The sequence below is a fragment of the Oryza sativa genome, chromosome 10 (assembly GCF_034140825.1).
Source record: "Oryza sativa Japonica Group chromosome 10, ASM3414082v1".
NCBI lineage: Eukaryota > Viridiplantae > Streptophyta > Magnoliopsida > Poales > Poaceae > Oryza > Oryza sativa.
This window is the reverse complement of record NC_089044.1, coordinates 5,923,246-5,935,701: the sequence shown is the minus strand read 5'-3', so window position 1 is coordinate 5,935,701 and position 12,456 is coordinate 5,923,246. Positions and strand designations below refer to the sequence as shown.

At 38.1% G+C, this 12,456-nt stretch overlaps 1 protein-coding gene across 1 annotated transcript; it reads right to left on the bottom strand.

Moving 5' to 3' along the window:
- Positions 1-430: 430 nt before the first annotated feature.
- On the bottom strand, positions 431-8,983 carry LOC4348218 (V-type proton ATPase subunit a3). Its single transcript, XM_015758994.3, has 18 exons — positions 8,742-8,983; positions 7,669-7,713; positions 6,775-6,894; positions 6,586-6,693; positions 5,656-5,763; positions 5,393-5,566; positions 4,963-5,100; positions 4,480-4,587; positions 4,228-4,335; positions 3,978-4,126; positions 2,719-2,872; positions 2,326-2,486; positions 2,039-2,245; positions 1,708-1,891; positions 1,537-1,620; positions 1,244-1,443; positions 1,093-1,152; positions 431-1,005 (listed from the first exon to the last, which is right to left on the bottom strand). The coding sequence occupies exons 1-18, from the start codon at positions 8,886-8,888 to the stop codon at positions 801-803; spliced, it is 2,460 nt and encodes an 819-aa protein (XP_015614480.1). The 5' UTR covers positions 8,889-8,983; the 3' UTR covers positions 431-800.
- Between the last annotated feature and the right edge of the window lie 3,473 nt (positions 8,984-12,456).

The window sequence follows — 12,456 nt, the reverse complement described above, 5'->3', positions numbered from 1 at the left end:
ATGTTAAGTTACAAATTAATAACCCATCAAGTGTTTCTTCCAAGTCTTGGTAGAAATTCAATGGGAGCTGAATTAATTCCATAAAAAGCACAGTGGAAGTACAATAGAAGTTGAAATATAATCACAAAGTAGAACTACAAACACAGTGGAAGGTATGGTATTTATAGTTTGAAAGAAAAATAATAATATTTTTAACAACAAAAAATAACACATAAATATAAGCTATTTGCTGAAATTTAAATAAAATGTATAATTTTTTACAAGATTTACAATGATTTTCATAAAGCTCATTATATATTAACTCTAAATAATACAAAACGGGCTAAATCTAACAGGCGCACCAACAGGTGCGCCAAATTTCTAGTGAAATCCAGAGTCCTAGTACTTTAGCTTCACGGTCAATGGATGATAAACCACTACAATGAAATAATAATCACAAAGAATGGAACTTATTTATTTCCACAAGTGTAATTCAAAAGACACATCACTCGTGTCACAGCCATGAGTACAGAACTTTTATTAACATAGCACCATGTAAAAAGGCAGTTATGCTATGCACTAGACTTATTTGCAACTTCGTCCCAGCCGCTCCTGTCACCGCTCAAAGTAATAACAGATCATAATATACAGAATAACCTAGCATGGCTAATCGTGTAGGCAAAAAAGAATGATTTGGCATCCCCTGCTCAGACACAACGAACTGGGGTTTTCTGAATCTTCACCAATGGTGATAAACAATGATTATTCAAGGGAAGGACTCTTACGATTTTACATTCTAGATTACATACAACAATTCAGATTCAATCTTCCTCCTCGATGATTGATGCGAAAGCAAAGGGTACAAACTTGTATCCATCACCCTCGTAAAACTTGTTCTGGAACTCCACCCAGTGGAGCCTCAGAGCATGCAAGAATGCACTTAGGGTCTCCATCACAAGTAAGACACCAATAGTGGCAAAGAGAAAGATCACTGCTCCAATGATCAGGATGAAAATGTTATTGTACCTGCAGAGAAAGCAAGCAAGTCAGCATGTGTGCGCGCACGAACTTGTGTGAGAGAGAAAAGGAACAGTAGAATAGAGAGCAGCCTACCCCCATGATAGAACAAGAACTTTCTCGTAGAAGACAGTGGACAGCTCCGAGTGTGCAAGACTGCACGAACAATAGAATTACTCAACCGTCAATTTCTTCCATGTGACATTAAGAGGTGGCATTGTTATGTATCATGTAAGTTCAGAGGTACCTAAGAGCCCAAAGACGAAGGTAAGAGGCTGTATTTGAGACTGCACCGAGCACAAACTCAATTGTGTGGATCAGCTGGTGAACAAAGACTTCACTGAATTCAAACTCCTCATGGTGGTGAGGGTCATCCTGGTGTTCTTCTAGCTCTGTCACTGATTCATCAGTGGCCTGAAGCATGGTGTACTGCTGGCCTTGGTGCCTCTAATACAGAGCAAAAACAGAAATTAAGCCGGGTATTTATAAACTCTGGTGGGAAGTCAGTTAAGAACACAACTGAGACAAGCAAACACATACCTGCTCATGTTGCTTCTTCAGGAAAAATGGTTTCGGAATCAGCATCCAAGGCACAGAAACCAGAGCAAGCAGAAGTAGTACAAGCTATAAGAAATTAAGAAAATGTTCAGAATACGGTGTGCATGTACAACACAATCAACATATAGCAGCAAAAAATGATTATGGCCAAACCTGCACTAGTTTCTGCCCAGGAAATAGCTCGTTCTCCCCAAGATCATCAGTTGGACTCAGGAACATATATATCATCACATGGTAAAGGTCAGCTTTTGAGCCCGTGCACCACTTAATAATGATGAGGAGTGAAAGGTAACCAAATAAGCTGTTCAAGAATATCAGCTGAGGAATAAACTGATACCTGTTACATAGTTACACAACTGAATGAGAATGGCCTACTGTTTTAAGTAAAACAATATAATAGTTCTAAAAAAATATCATGTATCATATGTAATCTTATTGTCATACAACTCAATCATGGCATATTCCATAGAAGATTCTTACTTACCAAACATTAATAGCATTTCTGAAAAACTTTGCGTTAAAGTAACTCATCATTATTCCAAGGTTCATTTGTGCAACTCCAATAAGAATAGACAGCTTCATCTTCAAGGAGTTAAGAAAAGGCAGCTCACTGCGGCTACCATGCCATACAGGATCGACGCCAAACGAATATGCTGGCCTCACCTTAATTAATCCTTCTGTAGTAGCATCTCTATAAAACAATGGCAGAACATTAAATTTTAGAAAGGCATCAAATAAGGTTTGCAAATTAGCAGTTCAAAAGCTCCTTACCCACAAGAAGGATCACGGCACGCATAGGCAGATTTACCAAAGAGTTCAAATGGGACTGAGAAAAATTCGTTGTATATCAACCCAGTGTAAATTGAAAAGAGTGACATCATCAAAATCACGTAGCGACCACCAAACATCATATCCATTATATCATCCAGTTTCTGGAAAGCCAAATTCAAAGTTATTAGAAACTAAGTTCCAGGATACGTATGCATCCAAAACTGACAGAAAATAAAGGAGCAATGGAATGTCTTCTTGTAGTTAATCTTTCTCTTTAGGCTTAATTAATTAATCTTTAGGGGAGTATATATAATCCCTAAGATAATTTCAACAGGGTAATAGTAACAGTGACATCCACAGTAATAAAATTATAATGAAGGCTGTCAAGAGAACCTGTGAAGCTAGCTTCTTCTCTCTGATTATGAGGTACAGTGTTGCAAGTAGTAAACAAATTCCATGGCCCCAGTCTCCGAACATGATAGCAAATAAGAAAGGAAATGTTACAATGGTAAAGACACCAGGATTCGCTTCTTGATACTTGGCAATCCTGCAGCCAATGTTTTAACATAATATTAGTATACAAACAATGTATAGTACATGATTTGAGTCCTTTATGCTATCATATACTCCCTCCTGTAAGGAGTGAAGTTGTTTGGGGGCCTCTCACTTAGGCCCTGTTTGGTAGAGCCCCAACTCCAAAATTTAGCTCCAGGAATTGGGTCTGGAGTGGAGTTGTAGAGCAGCCAAAACCCAGCTCCACATCTCTAGTTCATTTTGTGAGAGCACTCCACCTAGCTCCGCTCCCATTTTAGGTGGAGCTGAAACTGTTTGGCTGAGCTCCAGCTCCAAGAGAGGTGGAACTAGAGCTGGAGCTGGAGCTGTACCAATCAGGGCCTTAGTACACAAAACTTTGTTTGGATTTGGCCACTTAGGCCCCTATTATGCACTTCTTAATAAGTAAACAACACCAGGTATTCAATACAGCAAGTTATGATCCCAAATTCCCAATGGAGGTGAGTTCAAAGGGTAGTATTGTAAAAGAACTAATTTTTTTTTCTTGGTAGCTGCTAATAAGCCATGAATATCTTTCTTTGATGACTAAGGAGTAAAACTAAAAATATTAGTTTAAGGTAAAAATTTACTTTATTTATAGTCACAACTCACAACTCATTATTTAAAACTAGCTATCTCTTTAATTATAATAATACCACATCAGAATAATTCACATTTTTAGCAGAATTTGTATTGGCATAGATTTTATAACTTAAAGTCACAACTCACAACACATTTATAATCCGTTTATATCTGTATATGCTCATTATGTACTTCATGTAGCATGCAAGTTAATAAAGAACATTTTTAAAAGTACAAAGCAAAAGTTGCCAAAATGACAAGCAAAAAAATTGCAACCTACAATGGTTTTGAGATGTTTACTATGAGTGTATCATGAATTATAACATTTAGGATTGATTTATGTGTGGAAACTGCACCCCTGAAATAAACAGCAACGATACACAATAGCTCTAAGGAATCAAGAAATGTATTATAAAAAGCTAAAATATTTTTTAAGAAAAATATAAAGACAAAATAAATCATCCAAATCATGGAATAGATAAGAGTAAGTGTCTCAGCACTATGCTTCTTGAGCTTACCCATAGGCATCCACAATCTCCTGGAATGCAGAAGTAAATTTATTTGTCTGGAAAAATGTTGGAGGAGATTCTTGTGTGTTGAGAACTTGGAAAATTGAACCAACTTGGGATTTGCTATCAACAGTAGCACGCTGAAGTGCATCTTGGATCTGAAATAAAGAAAATGAAAACCAGAAAACAGATAGAAAACTAAAAATGTGTCAATAGACAAAAGAAAAAAGTGCAGAAGGATGAGAGTGCATCTGGTTACCTGACTTGTTGCAAACACCGGACTCCATCCCTCAGCAACCAAGCATTTCTTTGTCACATCAAGACTCAACATGTTTAATGTGTGGTAAATAGCTTTTTCTTTCTTTACCTGGCACATTTGTATAAAAAACACAAAAGAACTTAAATTCAAGCAAAAGAAAATATACAGACGTAAAAGTTATTCAAATAGTATAGGTTGAAAATTTGTGGGGTAGGGAATTTACAGAAAACATCTTGAATAATACAAGCTTACCAGGGTGTTCCATTGCTCAAACTCGGAAGAAATATTTTTAAGTATGCTGTCACGGTGAGCTAAACCTATTTCAATAGTTGCCTTCAACTCTGATATTTTTCCAGATACCTATAAAAATACAGAGTTGCAAATATTTCAGAACAGACAATAACTCTGACTTAAATTATACAATTGCTATAAAACATATGTTTTGAAAAATGCAGTTGGAAACAAAAAGAGATCAATTTAAGCATGAATAGTGTGAATAAACAAAATAAGAGGAACTATCTCATCCAACATGAAAGATTAATACATAAAGAAATTCCCACATCAAGAATCATCTGGCATGAAATTCTTTCAAGTTTCAGGCTACAGCAAGCAATCAACTATTTTTCAGATGAGAAAAAAACAGCTTACATTTTGGAGACACAAAAAGAAAATTAAAATCTCATAGAACTACTGCAACAAGATCAAAATGAAGACAACAAGTGTGGCGTGTCATACCTCCTGAATAGTCTGCAGCTGTTTGCCTAGATCTTCTGGAAATGGGTAACGGTTGGCACCAAAAGCATCACATATTTTCACAATCTTGGATTTTGCTCTCTCCCCAGAGTAGAATATAACAAATGCATTTTTAATGACCTGTCAATATAGTACAAGCATTCAAAAGAGAGAAAGAACAACTGAACTTCAGAATAATAAAACTAGCAGGAAAAATAAATTTGTAAAACTAATGTTTTACAGATACATGTCACTTAAGCTTTTTACAGTGTGCCCTATAGTATGCTCATTAGGTGCATCTTTCACTCATTAAAATGATTGAAATGATTACAGCTGTCTTCAATGCAGAAACAAAAATGGGAAACAGGATAATATTAAAAAATATTAGAAATATTCCATAAATTTCCAGCGAAGGGATATTAGAGATAGTGACCTTTTCTCCAGATAATGGATCAGTGACAGTTTCATCGACAGGTTCTTGTCTAAGGAACATGTTACCCCTAGTAGCACGGAAAAGTATGCGTTCAAAGGCCATAGCCTTTTCCTTCGGCACAAGACCGCTCAGGGAACCAAGCTTCACTTGTTTTGATGGATCTGTCACCATTTCCTGAAATAAGGAAAAAGACCATCAAGGGGGGCTCCAGGAGAACACAGAAAGAAATCTAAGATATTGCTTTCTAGAGTTATGGTTTATGCCTGCTGCAATAAAGGACTCTCCAGAGAAGAATCGCCAGATTGATCTGCTGACATTTCCCTCTGTTGTTCTGTTGCACTTCGTTGAGCTGAATAGAAAAATTCACCAGCCTGAAAGCAAATATCAAGAGTCAAAAACACAGTACTAAGTGGTCCAAGAATGGTTAAAGTATGGTTAACTATGTATATTGTGCTATAAAACAGTAAGGAGGAATTTATAGTAATGTTGAAAAATATCCTTCACCATGAACATGTGCAAGTACAAAAAGCAGCACAAAAGGGAGCATCAAGTTTGATCCATCATAAAAGAGAACGAGCTAATATCCAGTGTAGTAAAAATCACAAGATACATACTTAGGTTAAAGGCTAGGCACATCCGCGCATGGAAGAGAAAAGGAGACAAGGACTGCCTGGAAACTCATAGTAAGGCAAACAAGGCATCGCAAACTGGCTGGGTGGGAACATGTAGTTAAGAGAAATAGCCTTGGACTACATCACAAAAGCACTCTGGGACCTGCTTCTAGGCAAAGTTAAGATTTGATTTAGAAAATGAGAACCCCAAAAAAAAAATTGAACCATGTGCCAAAACTTGTCAAAATAATGAGATGGTTTTTGGAGAAAGACACATCAGTGACTATATATTTTATCTTTGTAGCTTTCTACCTATAATCGAAGATCAGCTGCTAAACTTCAAGACATGTAAAAGAACAAATTGCAAGAGAGTGTATATTACTAATTTTCCGTGTTTAAAATAAATATGTGAACCGAATAGTGGTATGAGCAGAACAATTCTCCTTTATTCAAGATTTTACTGGCATGCACTTTTTTTTTCCTTTTTGTGCTTTCCAGAGTTCCACCTAATGATAATTTTAAGAACCTAGCTCTTTTCACTTGTCACTAACTAAGAATTGATGCTATTAGCTAGAATCAAACCTTCTGCAGAACAATGTTGTACTCCACCAGCTCGTTGTATGTCCTCTGTAACTTGTCATTATTTGCATTAACTTCAGTCAGCTCAACTTCTAGTTCTCCAAGTTTGACCTGTTTGTTTCACAAGGTTAGAGCAAAATTCATTATACACAATTTGCACAAGATAATGGTGTATGGTTCTTTGCTAAATACCTCTAAATCATCAATTTCCAAAGAAGTCCCTGAAAATTGTGTAGAAGTTGCTATGGCAGCTTTTGACATTTGTTCCCTAAAAAACCGCAACTTGCGAGCCATTTCACCACACCTCTTGATCTTTGCAGGGTGTAAAGTATAGGCAGAACAGTAAGATGGTAAATATTCATAGGACAGCATGCATTTGTAAAACAAAATGTTAAGATTTGCAACACAACATAAAGTAAAAGAGTTAGTCAATTCCCAAGAGACTAATCTAAAAAATGTCAACCAGCACAAGACGATTACGTCTAGGGTGCCTCAAGTGGACATATTTCGTGTGTGCATAATTGATTGCAAATAGACATAGTGGAATATATAGAGGGGTCAAATCTTACAATTAGTTTTAAAAATTGAATTGATGATAGAAATTGATAGCAAAATAAGTCTTCTCATTACTTGCTCAAAGTTAGGCATTCACAATAGGTACTCTTTCCAACAACAGCACTCTCACTGAAGTATATATTCCCTCTGGTCATGAAAACATGTCTTTTTGACATGCAATTTCCAAACTTTGGCATCCAACTATACTTTTCATGCTCTGGGCTTTTTTTTTCCAAACTTACTTAGGCTGGATGTATGAAAATCATGTGTATTTTTGTCTCAAATTTTCAGAGTAATGTAGTTTTATTGAGTAATATAAATATGTTATAATGGAAATAGTGGTCAAAGCTTCATTTTTAAACCATGTCGATGTCCAAAACATTTTTTCATGACTGGGTAAAATAGAATAGACTACAAGCTTTTTTGGGTATTCAAACAATCGTTTCTATTGATAAACCAGCTAGATATAAGATCATAAAACACAGCATGACATCAGAGAGAAGACAAAACAAACACAGAAGATAAGAGTACCTGGGAAGCATAAGTCCGCTGGAATGGGCTTTTGTCGGCATTAAGCTGAAGCAATAAACAAATGTCAGATCAATCCAGGCTAAACCACCATACAACAGAACTAGAAAGGCATGGCATGACCCAATAGCAGTTTCCAGTACCCTGTGCCCATAGGTTTTAGGTATTATTGGTAGCAACAATAAAGTAAGTTTGCCTTAGATTCCTTATTATTATTCACATGATAGGACTGCCATGAAAGGATTTCCAGAAAAAAATGTGTCAAACCATTATCTCAAATTTTTAATGTATTGTAAATGTATCATTGGGACATAAACTAGGTAATTGTTAACTTGAAAACCATTAGTGTTTCAATTGATCTTTTGGAAAGGATATTTATATTCATTCGTAGCATCATATCATTCTATATATCTTGCATCACCTAAAACATTTAAATCAGTTAGGGAAAACAATATATAAGATCTCTACTAACAAGATTTACATCAATATGGAATATGAAAAATGTAATAGCAAAGTAACTGTTGGAATTCTTATTATTATTATTAATTTTCTGCAGAAATGTTTCCAATTTGGTTTTTGTCAAGACATCCCTTTTAGCAGAAAAATAATTCGTACAACTGTCACAAAACTGTTTTAACCATTTCGACAATTTGAAGCATCCTACCTGCTATCTTTAGCTCATCAAGAGTCACCCTATAATTAGCAACAGGATCGCCCATGTTAAACTGCCACTTAAGATCACCTCATCTAACTAACTACTCTGCGATCACCACTACCAATTTGCGAAACTCCCACCGTATTTCACAAATAGCATCCACACATCCATCCATTCACCTCCTGGACTCTAATTGGCGCATCAGAAACCTTAATTACCGTCCTACTCATTCTGGCTAGGCGATCACGGTACCGGAGCCCCAAAACCCTAGAGGATCCACGCCAGATCCGTGCGGGAGGAGGAGGAACACCACGCCACAAACCCTAACAAATCCCCCACCCCCTCGATCGAGAAACACACCGTCCAGAGGCGCAAAAATGGATCGAAATCGAAAGCGAGCGAGCGAGCGAGCGGTGCGTACGTCTTTGAACTGGAGGAGGCCGAGGTCGCCGAGGTAGGAGACGGCGAGGTGCGCGGACTCCGCCGGGATGATGACCTGCACCAGCTGCATCGCCTCCGACCGCATCAGATCCATCGACGGGCAGCACCCGCCGCCGCCGCGCGACATCGCGGTGGCCCGGCTGACGGTGAACTCCGCGGGCTAGGAGGGGGGTCCGATGCGCGCCCGCTCCGGTGGGCGGCGCGGCGGAGGGGGGGCGTCTCGGGGGGCGGTCCACGGGGAGGCGAGGGCGACGGGTTCAGAGAGAGGGGAGGGGGGGGAGGAGACGAGGTGGAAGAAAGCAACTAGTTCTCCTCGCCGGAGGCGATCCGTGTGCGAGGGATTTTTTCTCCGAGGGGGGTGTCGTAGGCAGTCACTGACATGGTGGGCCCGGATGGTTCCCGGATGGGTGGAGTCCATTGGTCAGGGACTGTGGGTGTAGTTTTGGGGGACGAACGTTGCGGTTGCTTACACGACGTAAGAGGCCCATCGTCAGGCAGTTACTGTGGGCGAATACGTCTCGTTTCGTTTTTATTTTCGGTATAAAATGGTAGACTACGAACGTCTCGTGCATATTGTTCGTGCGGCCCATACGGCAAGTATATGTTTTCCTATGAGTAAAAAGTTTATCTTTCTCTTAAACTTTTTTTAAAGATAAGGATATAAATCCTAGCATTTGCTTCAAATTAACTATAGCTAATTATTCTAAAATTCACTCAATAAAGAGCACAAACCATTCTCTTAAAGAAGAGCACATACTATCCTCTCAACAAATAGCACGGAAGAATAGGATACGATGCACAAACTAATGACCTTTAATATGAAATAGAAATCCAACATTGTTGAAACCTATTTATAAATCTCCATCCATAGTTGACAAAAAAAAAAGTATAACTGTTCATTCTAAATTACGATATGATGTATAAGATCACTGTCATCATCACATATTTGTAGTTGTGCCTAAAACCAAAATCAGAACATTGCTATGAAAAGGATCTGCATTTTTTATTTAGATAAGGATTTGTCCAACACCATATTATTTCTACAAAGTTATAGAGTCCAACATATAGCAAATGCCCCATAAATTTGTTAGTTTTTTCATCAATTCCTACAAGCCAATTCTCCAATATCTCTCTTAAACTTGTGTTGTCTAATTTTTGTCCCTCAACTTCGAAACTAGATGACGGCAACAATAAACTTACAAAACTAGACAAAATATGTTCCTAATTGGTTTTTTTTTAAAAAAAGTTCCTAATTGGTATTGAGAATGATTTTGTGGTGTAGCGATCATATCACTACCTAGGTGAAACCCTGTGCATTGCAGCGGGAGTTTACTATGATAACAATAAGTAAAAAACAATGTGTAAGATAACGTAAACAACATAAGTTTACATAAGTTGATATGATTTAAATTTAAATAGTATATAGAATGATGATTCAAATTTAAAAGTAAGATGATGTGGCTTTATGAGAGAACAAGAGAAGGAAGATAATTTATGCATATATCCAAGGGCTAAAACAATTGATGTGGTATGGCTTAATGAGAGAAAAGAGAAATAATATTTAACCAAGTGAGGATAAACTATATAGATATATAGAATATTAAAAAAATGATGGAGAGATATATTGAAATATTATGTAAATTATGTGGAATGATTTAACATGCTTACATTTTATATCTCTAAAATTTAATAAACTATAAAGTTATAGATAATATAGAGTGCTTGCATAATACTTAAATGTAATAATTGTTAGTGAATGATGATATGGCATCTTTGCATGTTAGGCTTTTATAGAGTTATAGATAATACAGCATGCTTGCATGATGTTTAAATGTAATAATTGTTAGTGGATAATGATGTGGCATCTTTGCATGTTAAGCTTTTATAAAATTATAGATAATATAGCATATGCTTGCCTATGTTACCCAGTAACCCAGATACGGCGATACGGGGATACGCGTATATATATATTAATATATATATATATATATTAAAAAATACAAAAAAAATTGAAGAGTAAACTAGACAATTAGCAGAGCAGAGCATGCCAACACCAAGCGACCAACCATCAGATTCCATTATGGGCTCTATCTTCAATTGAGTCAAAGGAATTAAACCCACTCTCAGACAATGAAAAATCTGCAAACTGTTGTTTGATCCTTCTTAAGTCATCCTCAGAGAAATACCTTCTAAAACATTTATTTCTCATTTCTAAAATCTCTGCATCCATATGAGAGCCTTGGCTAGTTGGAACATCCTCCGACCAAGTTTCACAATAATACCTACACATTGTAAAAAAAAAATCAAGCTGCTAGCAACTATTACAAGATATGGAAAAAAAACAAAATGAATTAGAACTTTATTGGGGTTTAGTGAGTGTGCCAAGCAATGCAGGGGAGTACTATTTTTTGCCCATCGAGAGTGTAAGATCTCATTCACATGAAAGAAAAAGGAAGAATGCTCATCGAGTTCTTTCCCTTCACGATAGAGCTGCGCCTGGCAGAGCCGACAGCGGACGGCAGAGGCCCGGCGCTACGGCTGCAGACGGCGGAGGCGCAGCCCGGCTACGGTGGACGGCGGCGGCGCCGGTGCCGACGCGACGAGCCGGCGACGGCGGAAGCGCGGCGCTGTGGCCGCGGATGGCGGAGGCGTGGCCCGGCGACAGTGGACGGCGGTGGCGCCGACGCGGCAAGCCGGCGACGGCGGAAGCGCGGCGTGGCGGCCGCGGACGACGGAGGCGCGGCCCGGCGACGGTGGACGACGGTGGCGCTGACGCGGCGAGCCGGCGACGACGCAGCCACGCAGGAGAGAGCGAGCAGAATCAGGGCTTGGGGAGGCGGCGCTGGTGGTGTGGACTGTGGAATTTGGTTCGCTCGATGCAGGCTGGGGATTTGATCGATGGATTTAGGTTTTGAACATATCAGAGATGTATCGGGAATTTTTTTATTTATTTGAAAATCAAGAAAAGAGAGGATATGTACGGGATACGTATCGGGGCGTATCCGATACGTATCCGTATCCGGCCTCGTATCCGATACGGATACGAGGCCTGAGAGGAGTATCCAGGTAACGTAGATGCTTGCATGATGCTTAAATATAATAATTGTTAAAGGGTTATGATGTGGCATCTTTGCATGTTAAGTTTTAGGAATTAGTGCGTTACAACTTTATAGTAAGAAAGGATTCCATGGAGTCACATCATCATCCAGCTAGTCCCACATATAGTACTACTTCTTCCATGGTTCTGTTCTACTCAACATCACATCCTGCTTTACACGAAAAGTTTAGCAAGATATGTGTCAGTTTAAAAAGTTGGGGCCATGACACCCTAAACACATTTATGGTAATTTTGATTGGTACAATAGTGAATTTTATGCTAAGGCGAACTTTAATTAGGTAAGTTTAATGCTTGTGAATTAATTAAGTCACACATATGTCAACAAAATAAAATTATGAACAAGTATAACCACCTCCATTTTATACACAACTACTTAAAAATACTCTGAGGGGTTATTTTGTCTAGTTCAGAAAATTGGGGACAAAAAATAACCTGCTTTTTAGGTTAGAATAAGAAGTAGATATTGAGCAAAATTTAAGGGCTAGAAATGTAGATTGCCCAAATTTATTTAGATTAGTTCAACAGTGGTAAGAAAACCATTGTCAACAAGAATAATGGAAGTATAAGGGATGAGTAT